Genomic DNA, 19,611 nt, shown 5'->3' with positions numbered 1-19,611 from the left:
TAATAACTCTTTTATAAAAATAAAAAATGTGCTACTCTGCTTCCCATTCTCTCAGCCCTCTCAAAGAGTGCTACTGTATTGGGTGATTTTATTACTTATTTATTTATTTTGTTAAGCTTTGAAATGGACATGAGCTGTTGGATGCACTGAATAAAGTATAAATAAAATCAATAAGCGAGAATATTAGAGGGTATCGTTCAAAAGATATGGGCTTAATAAAAAACAGTATGTTTAAGGTTATTTTTAAAAGGTAGTTTTGAAAATAAACAAGTCTCATTAGAACATATATTCTAACTTACTGAATATGATTGTGGGCCTTATTTATTCTATTGTTACAGTGAAGCTTGTTTGTTCTGCCAACTTTCAGCCAGCATTGGACACCAAAAAGCAACTGATAATCCTAACCAGCTGTGAGAGACTGGCCCGTCTGTTCCAGCCCACTGGACTGAAGTGAAACAAAGACAATGAAAGAACGTATATTTCAGGCAGCTAACCTGATTTCAGTTGCCTTAGGTAAGTACTAACTTTTTTTTTCTTGCTGAACATCTTGTGATTTTTAAAAAATTATTATTATTGTTTTATTTGTGTGGTGGAATTGCTGCCTGATGAGACAGAAGTTAGTGGGTTTAACCAGGGTTTTTACTGAAATGAGGTAAGCGTACTTTATATGTGCAGTCTTAATACCCTAGTGAAATGTTTAATTGTTTTTTTTGGGGGGGGGGGGGGGGTATGTATTTTCTGACACTAATTAAGTGTCGCTCAAATTTGAATATTGACTTATTTGTTGGTCACAGATAAAAACAATTAAAAATGTATATTTGTCATATTGTAAGATGTTAGTTAATGTACTTTGTTTTTAGAATAATCTTATTATTTCCAGAAATACAAATTGACAATAAACTCTCGTGCACTGCTCAGATTGACTCTGTCTGCAGCAGCGACTACACTTTCAGTGCAGGTTGAAACCCTTTGCTGTTAGTCAGAAAGTGATGCTGCTCTTTCTACATACTGCAGAGAAACCAGGCCTTCATTCAGCGTTTCTGCCTGTTTTGGCAACTTGTCTGTCCAAATGAAGGCTAAGCTCATTTGTTTCACACAAAGAGCTATGAAGCAGAAGGGGGTCAAGCAGTATGCCTCACTTCAGACCATTTTCAAAAGAAACAATAACCAGACTGGCCCAGAATATCATCTCAAGCCCCACCCATATTCTTCATTCAGAGTATCAGTTTCTTAACTTAGTGACTCAGAGCTCTTGCATGTAGACTGAGCAGCTGCAAGAACTCATTCGTTCCACTTTCAATCAAAGCCATACACTGTAACAAACATTTAACTGTGATTATTTTATATATTAATTTCTCTTATAATGTAATTAATATACAAGTGGTTTTGATCATTTTATTGTTTCTGCAAAAATTTTAAGTTTCTCCTAACCTAACCTATTTACTTTTCTTCGGTCAGTATTAATAACCAAATTTAATCTTCCAAAAATCTTTGTTAGTATAATTAGGAAAGTCAAGTTTTTTTGCTTCTTTGTTGTGAGTTTCATAACTTGACTGTAGGAGTTTTATTTTGCCAATTAATCCTGTCGTCATTTGATTTATTGGACTTTTTTTTTATCATGACTGTGAGAGTTGCGTATTTTGTCCCCGTCTTTTCCATTTATAAAGAAGCCGTTTTAATCAGATGGGGGAGTTCTTCTGCTGTCGATTCATGATGAACATTTGTGTTTTGAAATTTACACGTGGTACTGTTCGATACGTTACAGTGCAGTTCAATACATGACGATATTACTGAAAAGTACATTTAGTTCAGAAACTCTGTTAACAAAGTGATGGATGTTTCCAGACCTTCACTTCTCTAATAATACTTTTCTGTTTACAGACAATGAAAACACATAATTTAACAGTAGAATTTGCACATCAGACCAAAATAAAACATATTTAATTCAGAGATGAGGCTTGACAAAAAAGCATGCCTAATATGTATTGTTATTTCTAAAAGATATTTTTGAAAATAAACAAGCTTAGAATACATCCATCTGTTCATTCCTTACCTGAACACACTTGTCCTGCAGGGTCATGAGGGTGGCTGATGCCTGTCTACAGTAGCAGGTATACTGGGTGAGAGACTGGGTACACCCTGGACAGGTTTACTTATTTAGCATCAGGGTGCAATGTTACCTGGAGAGAAAAAAACTTTGAAGAATATATTATTTATCATTGAAACTAAATGGCTGTTATAAAGTATACCATTAGGTTGTTTTCACATCTTGATGGTATATATAAACATATAAATATGTGTGTGTTTGTGACTTGTTTGCTTCATAGGGTTGGTCCTTGGATTTCTGCTGAGGCTTCAAGTTCCTCTAACTCCACATCAAATTCACTGGATCCAAACGCCAGGGGAAATATTTCTAAACATGCTTCAGATATTTGCTGTCCCCCTCATTGTGACAAGCGTGATCGCAGGCAAGCTAAATATGAACTTAGATACTTGATGTATGAACTTATTATTATAAAGATGTATTTGAAAGCTGCTCACTCATTGTTTTGTGGATAAACACTTGACCATAGCTGTATCTGGACATTAGATTCATGTGGTGATCTTACTAATTATTTCTTGTGACTAAGAACTATAAGAAGATAAAGATGAGTTCAGACCTTTAGACTATTGTTAGGACACACATGAACTGGCATGTTGTCCTAGTCATTGCTCAGGCACCACATGAACTTCTGGTTCTGCTCTCATTTCTCAGGAGTAACTGAATTAAGCAACAAAATGTCAAAGAAAATGGCCATCTTCACTGGAACCTACATCTGTGGCACTACCTTCATTGCCATAAGTATTGGTAACTTTCTCATAGGTAGCAAATTTTAATGTAGATTCATCAAGACCACCATAGAGGGTATTGTGTTATTGTTTTTGACATGCTGCCTGAGACTTGTTGAAAAAAAAATCATAAAACTGTTCATTTAAAAGTGCATCTCAGGACAATCAAGATTGCTGTACCGTTAAAAGCTAACATAAAACAATAGCAACAGAATGCAATAAGGATTTTAAAAATCCACATCATCATAAGCTACGAAAAATAGGTTCATCTAAAAAGATGGGGTTTAGACCAGATTTCAATAGTCAGAGTGAGGTGATGTTTTTGTAGATTATTTGTGTTGTAGGGATGACTCTGGTGCTAATGGCTAAGCCTGGTGAGGGGCAAGACATTTCATCCACTGAATCTCCGGATGTCCCAGCCTTCTCCATTCATTTGGTCCTACAGGACCTTTTAAGGTGAGAGAAGAAGAGTTCAGGCAAAATTCCTGCTTTTCTGAATATTAATGTTATAGTTTCCTGCATAGAAAAGATACAAAAGATGTTTTTCTATCATCTCTAACAAATACATACTATAAGTATTCATTTTCCATATTTTGTGACATTACAATCACAAACACGAATGTGTTTCATTGGAATTTTATAAGAAAGGCCAAAACAAAGTGGGGTGCAATTGTGAAATAGAAAGAAAATTATTAGATTCAAAACATTTTTTTTACAAATAAAAAGCTGAAAAAGTGGTGTGCAAAAGTATTCAGCCCCCTTTTCTCTGAATGCAATCAATAGCCCTAAGAAGTTGCCTGATGAGTATTAATGCCTAACACCTGTGTGTAATCTAATCTCATTATAATTTAGGAGTGCACATTTATTGCTTTGCTTATCATTTGCTGTGATAAATGTCCTGCAATAAGAATTATGATTTTTTATTCTGATGATGAATTAATTCCAATTGTTTTTGCTGTACCACGCAGCCCCCACTCTGCTCTTACACCATATTCCCTGTACCTGCTTCTCTTCAGCAAGAACAGGGAATATGGTCAGAGTTGACAAGAAGATTGATGGAGCCAAATACAGGGAAATCTGTTCGAGTCTACAAAAGATATGAGACTGGGGTAGAGGTCCACCTTCCAGCAGGACAACGGCTGTAAACATAAAGATGGGCTACCAAACAAAGTCCAGATATAAACCCATCTAAAAATCTGTGGCAAGATCAGAAAACTGCACTTCACAAATGCCCTCAATCTAATCTGACTGAGTTTGAGCGGTTTTGCAAAGAAAAATGTGCAGAAATTTCAGTCACTACATGTGCAAAGCCTGCGACAGACTGGTGACCTATCTAGGGTGTTCACCGCCTCTTCCCCGAAACGTTTTCTGGAGATAGGAACCAGCACCTCCAGAACCCATTAGGGACAATTGTGTACAGAAAATGGATGATGGATGGATGGATGGATGGATGGATGGATGGATTGTAATAGAAGCAAAATATTTTTCCACAAAGTATTGACTTGGGTCAGTGGTTCCCAAAGATTTTCTGGGCTATCCCCCTATGGATTATAATAAAATCCCCCCCAAAAGAGAAAAAAGAATCAACTGGGCACATACATCGTTCAACCATATATACATAAACCTTTACACATATTTTGTTCTCAAACTCCACCGAAGTTAATTTCACACTTCAGGTTGCAACAAAACTACAAACCATCTCTACAGTGAAACACTTTTGTGTAACTGTTTAGTTTTTGTTTTTCATTCATCCATACAGCTTCCTGTGACCCCCTTGCAATGGCACTGTGCCTCCCCTAGGGGGCGAACCCCACACTTTGGGAACTGCTGACTTAGGTGGTTGAATACTTTTGCACATTGCATTTTTCAGTTTGTAAAAATGTTTTGAATCATGTATAATTTTCTTTCTGCTTCACAAATGCATACCACTTTCTGTTGGTCTTTCACAATAAATTTCAATGAAATACACTTATGTTTGTAATGTGACAAAATATGGAAAGGTTCAAGGGATATGAATGCCTTTTCTTCCCATTGCTTGAGTTAAAACTATGTTGGCTTATGTGTAAAATTTATGGTGAAAAATTATATCCTCATGTTTTGTGTCTTACAGTTTTTCTCAGTTGGTTTGGTGCTTTTCTCAGAACATAATTAAAATTCACAAAAGCTTCTTGTTCAGTCTTCAAATTACTGTGCCTCTTAAGCACATCAAAAAAAGAAGTTTCTCATTTCTTTCAACAAGTTACAAATACTTTTTTACATTTATGCAGGTGATTCTATCTGATTCTCTGATTCTTCTTACTTACGTCATGTTCATAAAAATTAATTATGTCATAAGTTTGGTTTTCCGATTGTCTTATGTTCCCATTTCTACTTTGTTTTTGTTGTTTTCTTTGTGCTCTGCAGTTTTGTCTTGTTCTTTCCGTGCCAAACTAACATGGTCGGTCAGCAGATTACAGTAAAAGGATAAATGTGAATTTTGCGGTCTCTTGCCATTAACCTCCCATAATTACAATTTACAATACTTATCAAAACTTTAGCTGTAGTTTACAACAGAACATCCCTTCACACTGTTATATTGACAACACGCCCAATCAATTTGACTGTCACAATGAAATGAGGACGTTTAATTCTGAGGCATTGGCATGTTCATTGACTCAGATGTTTAATTTTGAGAAAGAAACTGGCTTTTGCAGATAATCCAAGGTGTTTTGCTGCTTGTAGAAATTGTTTTGAGAAACGCACTTTTTCGCAAATGTCAAGAATGATTTGAGAAATGCACCAAAGCGACTAAGAAAGACGAACATCTACAAGCACAGTTATTTTGACTCTCCTTTGACTCACATAGGAACATGATTCCAGAGAGCTTTCTTCAGGCTTTCTATGAGCAGGTATGTTTTTATTCAGAAGCACAGCTCACTGTGTAAATTCCCATGTTGAGTTTGGAAAGTTCCCACAGTTTATTTATTTTCTTCTCAGTACAAGACTGAGATTGTTCTTATTAAAAGAGAAGAATCTGTCCGCAACATTAGTCAGGTGAGTATTTTTTTTTCTGATCTTTGTTCTTTTTCTATAACAACTTCCAAAAGTCTTCACAGCCGTTGTAGGGGGTGGGGGGGGGAGTCTTTTCGCCATTGGTCGAAGCTTCCCAATACACACCAGTAGAGCTGAGACTGTATGAACAGCTGATGTCAGAAGCAGAAGTCAAGAGATTTTGGATTCCTGTAACGATGTAAATGTGATGCAGATGTGCATGAAATATCTTCCCGTTTTGGCTATGAGCAGAGGGAATTTGTATCATTTCTTTATTTATATATTCCATGAGTTTAGGCACCTTTAAATTCCTCCATGTAAGCAGCTCTTTATTTAGTTTCTTTGTTTTATTTTGCCCGAAAAAAAAAACACTATAAGACTTAAGTGATGAAAAAATTGTTTAAATACACAAAGACTTTTTTTTTTTAGGTTTTTTTTATATATATAAATGTCTTTCTATTGAATTTGTTTCTTCCCACCTCTCAATCTGAGCGGGTTCTTTTGCTAAATACATTTTTACAAAATAAATCAAAATAAGATGCATTGAAGTTTAGGATTTTAATGCGACTAATTGTGGAACAGTGATATTTATTGTCCAATAATGATGCACTTCTACAATATTGCTCTAAGAGTTTTAGAAACAGCATATTTATGTTGTTTTTTTGTTTGTTTTTTTGCACAGAATGACACAGAGATAAGACTGATAGGCAGTTATGTTGCTGGACCCAACATGATAGGACTGATCGTCTGGTCTTTTGTCATCGGCATCATGTTAAACAAGGTGGAAAGCAAGGCCAATGTCACTGTGCAGGTCATTCAATGCCTCAACGAAGCAATAAAAATCACATTTAACTGGATCCTGTGGTAAGATCAAACAGTGCATCATTTCACTCTTTTACCAAATTAGACCCATTTTTAACATGAATATTCTCTCAATTATTTCCGATCAAACACAAGAGGAAGTCACCAGTACTATACCACTTAAATGTCATTTCAGTTCTTGTATTTACGGCAAGAATGACCGTTAACCTTCTTAACAAAATTAGTAAAGCAAAAATTTTAAATGCCTATTTTATTTAGCCTTCTGGCTGCTTTTTGTTTCAGGTACTTGCCAGTAGGAGTGTTGTTCCTGGTTACACACCAGGTGCTGGAGGTTCAGGACTGGGGCGCCATCATTAAACTTGGAAAGCTTTCAGGGCTGGTTCTTCTGGGGTATGTACACCTCCTGTGTCTCAGCTTTATTAATAAGTTGAAACCACTGAACTCTACATAAGAAGGAGAGAAACTGCTTTGAATGTTATTTACAGAACAGTATCACTGATTTTACTGAGATCTCCTCCTTCTTTATGTTTAGAGATCAGTTCTTATGAATACAATCCAGCGATGACTTTGAAAAGCATAAATATCTATACTGGATATCGACGTTTCGACTCGGGGGTGTACTGTTCCAATTCTCTAATTTTTGCCTGCTTGACCACTCGAACCCTTGTGTGCACTTTGATTGAGTCCACACTTCATAGAGTGGTGTAGGGGCCCTGTTGAGTATTGGAACCGGGTCCTTGACTGCATGCTAGTGATGCCATTCAGCCATTTAATTCAAGCGTGTCGGACAAGGGAAGCTTCTAAAAGTCTGGTACACTGGCTCTTGAGGATTAGATATCACCAGCTTATCCATGTGTTAGAAAGGTCTAGTCAAATCCAGACCTATAATCACTTGATTATAGGTCAAATGATTATAGTCCGCTATTTTGCGGAGAGGAATGTGACAAACAAATCATAACAAAACATAGAAACAGAAATAGAAAGAGCAAAGCTGGTGCAGACATAACCCAGCAGGCTGCAGCTGGAACTGCAGCAAAAGGTTGATCTATAATGCATAATGTAGATGTACGAACATTTTCATAGATGAATGGTTACTGGGAAACCATGCATCATTTTCTTTCCACTTTACAGTGATGAACTACTGTGTATTAGTATATCATATAAAATCAATCCAAACACTCTAAGGTGTCTGGTATTACCATGACAAAATGTATAAAAGTATCAAAGTTAAAGGCCAGTGAGTACTGGCCTTTAATACTTAATAACACTGAGCATGACTTTATTGTCTCTTTCAGGTATTTAATCCATGCCCTTTTTGTTCTTCCTGGGCTTTATTTCATAATCCTCAGAGTGAACCCTTATGTCGTCTTCAAGAAGACCTCAAGGGCCTTGCTGACAGCATTTGTTATTGCGTCCAGGTGAGATGTTCTGCTTGTTTGTTGTCAGAGTGAGACACCTTTCTAGTTTCCACATATGAACAGTGCTCCAATAAAGGATGTGTTTTCTGCCTAAGCTCCGCCACTCTGCCCATCACCCTCCAATGCTGTGAAGAGAACGTGAAGGTCAATGTGAGACTCTGCCGCCTCATGCTGCCCATCGCCACTACCATCAACAAGAATGGGACCGCGCTCTACGAAGTGATCGCTGTTGTCTTTATTACCCAGATAAATAACATCGTGCTGGATGTAGGCCAGATAATCACCATTGGGTAAGCTATTTCCTAGATGTGCCTGGAATCGAGAAAACATGCATAGTGGAATTGTTAAATTGTTGGGGGGGTTCTTATAACAACCAAGTAACTATGTTACCTTTAGTTGTTAAAGAAATGCAATCAATATGAAATATAAATTAAAAGATATTTGGCTTTGATATTTAATGCCTTAAAATTGGCCATTTGTCTCTTTAAAAATTATACTCTTTGAAACTCTGCCTTCAGAAAGTCATCACAATAGCGCTGCTCTATTAACCTTTTAAGTTTCTGCCTGTGTTGCACTCAGAAGTAGCTCATATGCTGAGCTCAGGAAATGCACAGTTCCACGTGTTTGCTAATTACTGCTGGCTAGTCTGAATGAGCTGAGGGTGAGAGTTGTGGGAGAGGGGTGCTCTGTGAACCTTGTCCAAGCTGCCACTTTCAGAGCTTTGTCCGAAAGTGCCGATCAGTCCACAGAGGCACAGCTCAGTGGTTGTCATGGCAGATTACAGGATTTCTCAAAAAAATGCATGACATTATGCGACACTCCAGGTATGTTTTTGATGAGGAAATTGTCATGAAGTGCGGGTGGTGAGAGTGGTGAGGCAGATGCAGCGGACCCAGGTATGATGAATATGAAGATTTAATGATGAAACACAGTCCAAACAACGAGTAGCAGGCACATGGAAACACTGAGGACGACTAGACTGGACATTGACGAGGACCCGACGAGGAACAAGGAACACAGGTGGAGTTAAATACACGGGAGGGTAATCACAGAGACGAGACACACCTGGGAACAATCAAGGGGAGGACAGGACAACGAAGAGACTTACGGACACAGAAACTCTAAATAAACACAGAAAAACACAGATCCTGACAGTACCCCCCCCCTCAAGGGCGGCTACCAGACGCCCACAAAACAAAAGCACAACAAGGGTGGGCGGAAGGGCGCTGGACGGGGGGCCAGAGTCCAGAAAAAACAAAAAACAACCCACCATTGTGGGCGGAAACACAGGAAGGGCCAAGAGTCCAAAAACAACAAAAAACTACCCACAGGGTGGGCGGAGGCAAAGGAGGCGGGAACCACGGAGGCGGTCCGGCGGTCGTCCGCGGCGCTGGAGGCGGGAACCACGGAGGCGGTCCGGCGGTCGTCCGCGGCGCTGGAGGCGGGAACCACGGAGGTGGTCCGGCGGTCGTCCGCGGCGCTGGAGGCGGGAACCACGGAGGCGGTCCGGCGGCCGTCCGCGGCGCAGGAGGCGGGAACCCCGGAGGCGGTCCAGTGGCCGTCCGCGGTGCAGGAGGCGGGAACCCCGGAGGCGGTCCGGAGGCGGTCCGGCGGCCGTCCGGCGGCCGTCTGCGGCGCTGGAGGCGGGAACCCCGGAGGCTGGACCCAGGAGGCGGTCCAGCGGCCGTCCGCGGCCCTGGAGGTGGCGATGATGAGCCCCGGGGGCCGCCCACAGACGGCGACGACGAGCCCCCCGAGGCAGGGTCTCTGGTGGAGAACATGGGGTCTCAGTTGGAACACAGGGGGTCTGGGTCTCGGGAGGAACAGATAGGAACTGGGTCTCGGTCGGAGCGCAGGGGGTCTCGGTCGGAGCACTGGGGGTCTCGGTCGGAGCACTGGGGGTCTCGGTCTCGGACAGAACACTGGGGGTCTCGGTCAGAACACTGGGGGTCTCGGTCTCGGGTGGAACGCAGAGGGTCAGGGTCTCGGGTGGAACGCAGAGGGCCAGGGTCTCGGGTGGAACGCAGAGGGCCAGGGTCTCGGGTGGAACGCAGAGGGTCAGACTCGGAACGCAGGGAGTCTCTGGAGGAACGCAGAAGGTCAGGGTCTCGGGAGGAACGCAGAAGGTCTGAGTCTCGGGAGGAACGCAGAAGGTCTGAGTCTCGGGAGGAACGCAGAAGGTCTGAGTCTCGGGAGGAACGCCGGCTGACTCGGCCTCGGGTGCGCCGGCTGGAACGCCGGCTGATTCGGCCTCGGGTGCGCCGGCTGGAACGCCGGCTGATTCGGCCTCGGGTGCGCCGGCTGGAATGCCGGCTGATTTGGCCTCGGGTGCGCCGGAGCGAAGCCTTGGAACCGGCTGCGGAGGCGAGCCGCAGCGAAGCCTTGGAACCGGCAGCGGAGGCGAGCCGCAGCGAAGCCGAGCTGCAGCGAAGCCTTGGAACCGGCAGCGGAGGCGAGCCGCAGCGAAGCCTTGGAACCGGCTGCGGAGGCGAGCCGCAGCGAAGCCTGGGAACCGGCTGCGGAGGCGAGCCGCAGCGAAGCCTGAGAACCGGCTGCGGAGGCGAACCGGAGCGAAGCCTTGGGACCGGCTGCGGAGGCGAGCCGCAGCGAAGCCTGGGAACCGGCTGCGGAGGCGAGCCGCAGCGAAGCCTGAGAACCGGCTGCGGAGGCGAACCGGAGCGAAGCCTTGGGACCGGCTGCGGCTCCGGAAGGCGATGAGGGGCCGGGTGCACCGGCGGCTCACGTCGCTGTCTCCGGGCAGACAGCGGAGGTGGCGGCTCCGGAAAGCGACGAGGGGCCGGGTCTGCCGGCGGCTCACGTCGCTGTCTCCGGGCAGACAGCGGAGGAGGTGTTTCCGGAAGGCGACGAGGGACCGGCTCCACCGGCGGCTCACGTTGCTGACTTCCCGGACGGAGGAATCGACGGGGGCCGAATCCGGGGGGTGCCAACACCAGTCTTGTCCCCCGGAATAGCTCCCGCTGCAGGTCGGCGAGGGCTTCAGCCAGCTCCCTCTCCTCCCTGCCGGATCTCCGCCTCGGTCCGCTCTGCCTTTTAGGAGGGAACCTCACTCCAGCTGGGTCCATTTTGCGCAGCCTCACCGTTCGGTCTGGTTGGGTCCTTCTGTCATGAAGTGCGGGTTGTGAGAGTGGTGAGGCAGATGCAGCGGACCCAGGTATGATGAATATGAAGATTTAATGATGAAACACAGTCCAAACAACGAGTAGCAGGCACATGGAAACACTGAGGACGACTAGACTGGACATTGACGAGGACCCGACGAGGAACAAGGAACACAGGTGGAGTTAAATACACGGGAGGGTAATCACAGAGACGAGACACACCTGGGAACAATCAAGGGGAGGACAGGACAACGAAGAGACTTACGGACACAGAAACTCTAAATAAACACAGAAAAACACAGATCATGACAGAAATAACATTATGACACGATGTAAGCTCAAAAAAGTAAGTTTTGCATAATACTAACCACTTAAAGAGGAATGCTGACACACAGCTGTCTGTTGTACCTAAGACTAAAATGCTGATGAAGGCTGTGCTTGGTTTGCAGCTTGACTGTTTCCATCATCAGCTTTGGAACTGCAGGGATCCCAGTAACGGGAGCTATGATCACTATCCTGATTCTGACATCTGCGGGACTGCCTGCAGATGATGCCTACGTTCTGCTTGTGGTGGAATGGCTTCTGTAAGTCCAACTTGATGCTCACAGCCTGATATTTGTGTTTCAAAATTACTTTGAAGTGTCACTGAAATGATAAAAACCACTTACATGATTTAAACAACAGCTTTTTACAACAAATGGGCTTGTGATGTAATCAGCATAAATCAAACCCTACACAACTAGGCTGAGTACAGAGAGGCAGAGAAGGTTCTGAGCGACTCTTAGCGAGGATTTGAGCCATTTGTCTGAAGAACCTAGATGGAGTGATGAAGAAGAGGGAGCTGGTTCTACTGAAGAACTGCAATCCTATTTCTTTGAGCCTTGACGGCTTGCTTTAGTGCCTCTGTGTAACAGAGGCCTCACCGGGTAACAGCTGGGAACGATTATATGCATTTATTTATTTTCTTTTTTGCAGCCTGTGTGGGGCTTTAGGGGAAACATACTGTTGGGGAAGCGCAGACTGACGTAACTCATCTTAAAACACCAGAAAATGTCCATGTTCAGTTGCTGCAAAAAGGAGAAAAGCAGCCCATTGAAAGCACTAGAGCATATAGTGATAGAAACCATAAAAGAGAAGCAGCACAATAGACATTTTTACCTTCTTCTGTATTGGCATATCGTCCATCACTTGTATATGGTTTGATTTACCCTGAATACGTTACAAGATGGAAGAAGAGCTGGTACAGCTGGTTGTTGTAGAGTGAGAGACAGAAAACCTTCAAGAACAACAAAGCTGAGTCTGACAGCTTGCTTCTTCTCTTCCTCTGGGCTCTTCAGAGACCATTTCGGCACTTCGGTGAATGTTCTGGGAGACTGCTTTGGTGTGGCTGTCATCAATCATCTGTGCTACGATGACCTGATGAAGTCCAACAATAAAAGGTGAATGAAATTATTCAAATTACATGTTCATTTGCAAAGACACAATGTTGCCAAAAGTATTCGCTTCCTGATCCAAATCGTTGAGTTCCGGCGTTCCAGTGGCTTCCACAGCTGCAGGTGTATGAAAGCCACCACTGAGACTGAACAAATAGGTCACTCTCAATAGCAACAGTGAACTTGAGACTCTCACCATGATGGGATGCCACCTGTGCACGACTTAAATTCATTACATTTCCTCTATTCTAGACCAGTGTGGACATTTTGTCTGAAGATTCAAATCCTGCCTCAAATGTAACAAAAACAATATGTACAGCAGCAAAGACTTTCGTCCCTAGACTCCAGAATACAAACTGGCTGTCCCCTTAGTTCCTCCTTTCCCTTTACTTTTGCTGTATGGAGAGCATCTTCATATATGCTAGCTGCTGGGTTGCAAAGAAAAACGTTCTCCGAGGGGTTATTGCCACTGCCATTGAATAATTGGCCACTCCCTGTGTGTGTGAAGGCAGATGAAAGAATACTTTTGTCAACATTGTGTAAATCCCTTTCTGAGCTGTATCAATGGTCTCTGTGTTATTCACACATAAACTCACATAACAAAGATCTAAATGTATCAGAATGTCTTCAGTTTGGAGAAATTTGAGCATACATTGTTATAAGTCATTTACACTAAGTGGTAAGACAAGAGGTACTTTAGTCCCAGTTTGTCTTGAACGTTATTTACCATGTTTTCCATTTTACCTGTTAGCATTGCAAGGACTCGTTCCATCAAGGACATCGAAATGGACTTATCCTTTTTGGATTCTGATGAAGAGTTCATTTCCTCCACCCCTTCATCCCACTCAAGATCCATTTCACCTAAGAGAGGGGATCATCTCAGAAGAGTGGTAACGCCACCAAGCTGATACCTCTGGATAGGGACGTCATCATCCGGGGGTGTCTGAGCTGCTCATTTCCATGTTTGCTCCTGTTTTTATTAGGAGGATGGGGCCATATCAGTTTATTCATGTGTTTCTTCGTTTCTATTTTTTTTAAGTTCTTGCAAATATGAAATTATTTACTTATAGCTCCATGTTTTATTGATGTTTAATTTAATTAGTATGTATAACTATTGTTATGTGTTTGAATAAAACTGATCTGTACTACAATAGATTTTATGGTTGTTACTTTTCCTTTTGCATGCTCACTATTTACGGTCTTTTGTGTATTTATAAATTTGATCTTTCTCAAATGGCTGGTTAAATATACTCACCAGCCACTTTATTAGGTACACATTACTAATAAATGTGTACCTTATTAGGTACCAGGTTGGATCCCCTTTTGCCTTCAGAACTACCTTAATCCTTAATGGCATCGACTCAACAAGGTACTGGAGAATATTCCTCAGAGAGTCTGGTCCATACTGACATGATAGCATTAAACAGTTGCTGCAGATTTGTTGGCTTCACATCCATGATGGAAATAATCCCAAAGATGTTCTATTGGACTGAGATCTGGTGACTGTGGAGACCAGTCGAGTTCAGTGAACTCATTGTCGTGTTCAAGAAACCAGTCTAGGGGAAACATACTGTTGGGGAAGCGCAGACTGACGTAACTCATCTTAAAACACCAGAAAATGTCCATGTTCAGTTGCTGCAAAAAGGAGAAAAGCAGCCCATTGAAAGCACTAGAGCATATAGTGATAGAAAACATAAAAGAGAAGCAGCACAATAGACATTTTTACCTTCTTCTGTATCGGCATATCGCCCATCACTTGTATATGGTTTGATTTACCCTGAATACGTCACAAGATGGAAGAAGAGCTGGTGCAACTGGTTGTTGTAGAGTGAGAGACAGAAAACCTTCAAGAACAACAAAGCTGAGTCTGACAGCATGCTTCTTCTCTTCCTCTGGGCTCTTCGGAGACCATTTCGGCACTTCGGTGAATGTTCTGGGAGACTTTGGTGTGGCTGTCATCAATTATCTGTGCTATGATGACAATGAAAAGTAAATGAAATCATTCAAATTACATGTTAAAAAGACACAATGTTGCCAAAGGTATTCACTCCCAAATCACTGAATTTAGATTTTCCAGTGACCTCCACCTTTACAGTTGTGTGAAATCCAGCACTGAGGCTGAGGAAAAAAAGCGTGCTCTCAGAAGAAATAGTGGTACCGACATTGGATGCCACCTGTGCACTACGTCTAGCCAGGTGCGCCGTATAAGGGGGAAAAGTTATGATAATTCCAAGGGCCCCTGACCGACGGGGGGCCCTCCACAATTTATTTTTATTTTTTTCAGTAGAAATGAAAAAGAAATGGGCCCTGTCAATTACAAAGTTAATCATATTGAGTTTCCTAAAATAGTTTTTAGCAGTACAAATCAAATGTTGCCCCTCCCAGACCAAAAAACACACATCCATATTTGCACTGAATCCCCCTGGATCTGCATGAAGTGGTTCGTTCCTGCTTAGCGCTTGACGGTGACGATGTTCAGCAGCAGTCTGATGTTGTCTGTGTATTTAATTAGAGTTTTCTGTGTCCCCGAGTCTTTGTGTTGTCCTGTCTTCCCCTTGATTGTTTCCCAGGTGTGTCTCGTTTCTGTGATTACCCTCCCGTGTATTTAATGTCACCTGTGTCCCAGCGTCTCTGTCGGGTCCTCGTCTCGTCTATCTGTTCCGAGTCCTTCATGTTGTCCTTTGGTTAAACGGTTGCTACCGGCGTCGAGCCCTGGCTTCTGCTCGGCCGTGCTGCCCGTTGTCTTGGACTGAGTTTATTCATTAAAATCATTCATTTATCGCATTCCTGGGTCTACAGCGTCTGCCTCACCACCTCTCACCACCCGCACTTCTTGACAGAAGGACCCAACCAAACCAATCGGTGAGGCACGCTACTACATGGATCAAGCCGGCTTAAGAAAGACCATAAAGGACTATGTCGAGGAGGTGGCAAAGCCTTACTCCGCCCGTTACCGCCTGAACATAGCCACACGCTTGGTGATCATGCTGGATTACTGGGTCCCGTGACTTCCGCACCTGGGGCTGGCGGAGTTGCAGGAGGAGGCAGAGCGGGAGCGCCTGACGGCGGTTGCTGTTTTGAAAGGCAACACTCTGCCTCCCAAACCGCACAGTTTCTCCGCCAGCCCAGATCCCGCTCCAGCCGGCGCACCCGAGGCCGTTTCAGCCGGCGTTCCCGAGACTGAGACTCCCAGCGTTCCTCCCGAGACTCCCAGCGTTCCTCCCGAGACTCCTAGTCACCACCTCCAGCGCCGCGGGCGACCGCCGGACCGCCTCCGTGGTTCCCGCCTCCAGCGCCGCGGGCGACCGCCGGACCGCCTCCGTGGTTCCCGCCTCCAGCACCGCGGGCTACCGCCGGACCGCCTCCGTGGTTCCCGCCTCCAGCGCCTCGGACGGCCGCCAGACCACCTGCGTGGTTCCCGCCTCCAGCGCCTCCGCCCACCTTGTGGGTAGGTTTTTGTTTGTTTTTGGACTCTTGGCCCTTTCTGTGCCTCCGCCCACCCTGTGGGTTGTTTTTTGTTATTTTGGACTCTGGCCCGCAGTCCAGCGCCCCTCCACCCACCCTTGTTGTGTTTTTTGGGCGTCTAGTAGCCGCTCTTGAGGGGGGGATACTGTCATGTTCTGTGTTGTCTGTGTATTTAATTAGAGTTTTCAGTGTCCCCGAGTCTTTGTGTTGTCCTGTCTTCCCCTTGATTGATTCCCAGGTGTGTCTCATTACCCTCCCGTGTATTTAATGTCACCTGTGTCCCAGCGTCTCTGTCGGGTTCTCGTCTCGTTTGGCGTCTCGTCTATCTGTTCCGAGTCCTTCGTGTTGTCCGTTGGTTAAACGGTTGCTACCGGCGTCGAGCCCTGGCTTCTGCTCGGCCGTGCTGCCCGTTGTCTTGGACTGAGTTTATTCATTAAAATCATTCATTTATCGCATTCCTGGGTCTACAGCGTCTGCCTCACCACCCGCACTTCTTGACAGTCTGATCCTTTATGACATGCGTCATAAATCAGCACCAGTAAAAATCTAAAATGGTGAGTGTTTACCACTGATGCTGGCTGACTTGTGGGCCTGAAGTACGTCTCACAGATTGAGGATACTATGAGGAGAAGTGTTTTGGCGCCAACTAGTGGTTAAAGTGCGTTAGATCAGTTTTATTAAATCAGACGTGCGTACTCGGAAAGTAAACCTAATTTTGCCTATTAAACAAAATATATTGTTTATCTTTAAACAGTTAAAACAGATTTTTTTGTTAATTATTTCAGTATCTACGTGTTTTTTTTTATTGGTCTTTTTCTTATTGGTCTCTTTTCTAAAATTGCAAAACCACGGACTCCTCCACGAAACTAAGGGTTTAATTGGTTTCGAAATGTATCCAGTGTTTTTTTAAATCTATTTCTTCAGTTGAAAACTTCTATTCATTGTTTTAAATAAAGAGCTTTTAAAACATGTTTAACATTTATATAAAGTCACAATGTCCTCTGAGCAAGTCGCACTTTTACTCTTCCAAATGCATCATTTGTAGGTGATCATTGGGTTACGAGATCCACAGCTGCAAAGAGCTGACGGTTAAAGTTAGAATACATTTCAAATGATTATTTTTTATTACCATTACCATGGAGACTAAACATGTTTGGGGTTTTTTGTTTGTTTGTTTGTTTGGTTTTTTTGTATCATTTAACATGCCTATCTTTCATTCAAAACTCTAAATGGAATAAAACCGAGAATGAAACAGATTATCTTAAATCTCTCAAAACACAAACGTCATCCTAGTCATTTCACCAGTTAAGTTCTTTGACATTTCTCCATGAATTCCCACTGAGCAACAAATCACATCACCCGTCCCTCCTTTCAACAGAAAATGTTTTATTCACGTTATTACTATAAACGACTCTTGGCATTTGTGTTGTGGGCTAACACTGTAAAGTACGTCAACAATATTTCTCAGACTGTTAAAATGTCCAGTGTCCTGACACTGGACATCCACTAAACCAAGCAGTTCAGTGGAAGCACGTTGTCTTTTTCATTTTTCTTAGAATGAATACTAACATTGTTTAGCATTTGAACCTAAATCAAGGTATCCAAGGAGACGCGGGAAGGCTTTTCCAGACAGAATATACTTTCCGGGGCATTTTTTAAAAAGTGGGACAACTTTCATCCAGTTACCTAGCATTGGACACCAAAACATTGTCGTGAACGGCTGCGATAGACTGGTGCGTGTGTCTGACTGGACCACAGAGAAACGATGAAAAAGAAAGACAGTCTAATTCAGGTGTTCTTTGACATTTGTTAAGTTTAATATGCAAATGAAATGTTTAATATTTCTTGACGCTAAAGAAGTGCCGCTTACTACACTGTATTACACCAAACAATTACACGTTAAGATTTTATGATGCTACAGCAATTATTTTTTTTTTTTTTTGCCTCAATTCAGATCACATTTAACCACCAACAACACATTTAAAAAAAAATCTTCAGTGGTGCGAGTAACAATTCCGGATGTCCAAGAATCACAGGAACATATTTTTATTATTATTATTATTATTATTATTGTTATTATTTTCGTCCCAAAGGCAGTCTTAGATCACACACCAGTGGTCATCCATAATCAACTAATTTCCCAGGTGGATTCTTACAAATTTCTTACAATACAAATTGGTAAATAAATTCTCATACGCTGTTCAGGTTGACTCCGTCTGCAGGGTTGTTTGGTTGAAAAGCTTTATTTTTTTATTCAAAGTTTTATAATTTGATTTATTGGATATTTCTTCAGCATGACGGTGAAACAGAAACGTGGCATCAGTCAAATGACTTCTTTCGCCACAATGACTTTGTTTTCATCGTCAAATCTCGCCAAATCTCGAGATTTGATCCACCGCGAGAACTGGACGGTGTCATTGTCACATGTTCCAGCCTTCCTGTCTTCCTGGCCCCACTCACACCGCTGTAGAACCCATTTACAGCACACCCAAATATAATAATAACTCTTTTATAAAAATAAAAAATGTGCTACTCTGCTTCCCATTCTCTCAGCCCTCTCAAAGAGTGCTACTGTATTGGGTGATTTTATTACTTATTTATTTATTTTGTTAAGCTTTGAAATGGACATGAGCTGTTGGATGCACTGAATAAAGTATAAATAAAATCAATAAGCGAGAATATTAGAGGGTATCGTTCAAAAGATATGGGCTTAATAAAAAACAGTATGTTTAAGGTTATTTTTAAAAGGTAGTTTTGAAAATAAACAAGTCTCATTAGAACATATATTCTAACTTACTGAATATGATTGTGGGCCTTATTTATTCTATTGTTACAGTGAAGCTTGTTTGTTCTGCCAACTTTCAGCCAGCATTGGACACCAAAAAGCAACTGATAATCCTAACCAGCTGTGAGAGACTGGCCCGTCTGTTCCAGCCCACTGGACTGAAGTGAAACAAAGACAATGAAAGAACGTATATTTCAGGCAGCTAACCTGATTTCAGTTGCCTTAGGTAAGTACTAACTTTTTTTTTCTTGCTGAACATCTTGTGATTTTTAAAAAATTATTATTATTGTTTTATTTGTGTGGTGGAATTGCTGCCTGATGAGACAGAAGTTAGTGGGTTTAACCAGGGTTTTTACTGAAATGAGGTAAGCGTACTTTATATGTGCAGTCTTAATACCCTAGTGAAATGTTTAATTGTTTTTTTTGGGGGGGCGGGGGGGTATGTATTTTCTGACACTAATTAAGTGTCGCTCAAATTTGAATATTGACTTATTTGTTGGTCACAGATAAAAACAATTAAAAATGTATATTTGTCATATTGTAAGATGTTAGTTAATGTACTTTGTTTTTAGAATAATCTTATTATTTCCAGAAATACAAATTGACAATAAACTCTCGTGCACTGCTCAGATTGACTCTGTCTGCAGCAGCGACTACACTTTCAGTGCAGGTTGAAACCCTTTGCTGTTAGTCAGAAAGTGATGCTGCTC

General features: G+C 42.6%; 1 protein-coding gene across 6 annotated transcripts in view; it reads left to right on the top strand.

Annotated features, from left to right (window-relative positions):
* Positions 1–221: 221 nt before the first annotated feature.
* Positions 222–19,611, top strand: part of LOC114142636 (excitatory amino acid transporter 3-like) — a 32,941-nt gene continuing 13,551 nt past the window's right edge. For 2 of the 6 annotated variants that reach the window (XM_028014349.1, XM_028014109.1), the window contains exons 1-2: positions 222–513; positions 2,328–2,468. In XM_028014349.1, coding sequence (XP_027870150.1) covers positions 465–513; positions 2,328–2,468 — 190 coding nt within the window. In that variant the 5' untranslated portion in view covers positions 222–464. Of the gene's footprint in view, positions 514–2,327; positions 2,469–2,755; positions 2,849–3,157; positions 3,286–5,674; positions 5,718–5,805; positions 5,863–6,541; positions 6,724–6,963; positions 7,072–7,976; positions 8,100–8,194; positions 8,390–11,667; positions 11,803–12,555; positions 12,658–13,402; positions 13,803–19,611 lie in introns of those variants that run through there. The other 4 variants (XM_028014188.1, XM_028014267.1, XM_028014034.1 and 1 more) reach the window with 4 other exon arrangements.

The sequence above is a fragment of the Xiphophorus couchianus genome, chromosome 1 (genome assembly GCF_001444195.1).
Source record: "Xiphophorus couchianus chromosome 1, X_couchianus-1.0, whole genome shotgun sequence".
Lineage (NCBI taxonomy): Eukaryota > Metazoa > Chordata > Actinopteri > Cyprinodontiformes > Poeciliidae > Xiphophorus > Xiphophorus couchianus.
The sequence above is the reverse complement of the archived record's forward strand: the minus strand, read 5'-3'. Positions and strand labels throughout refer to the sequence as shown.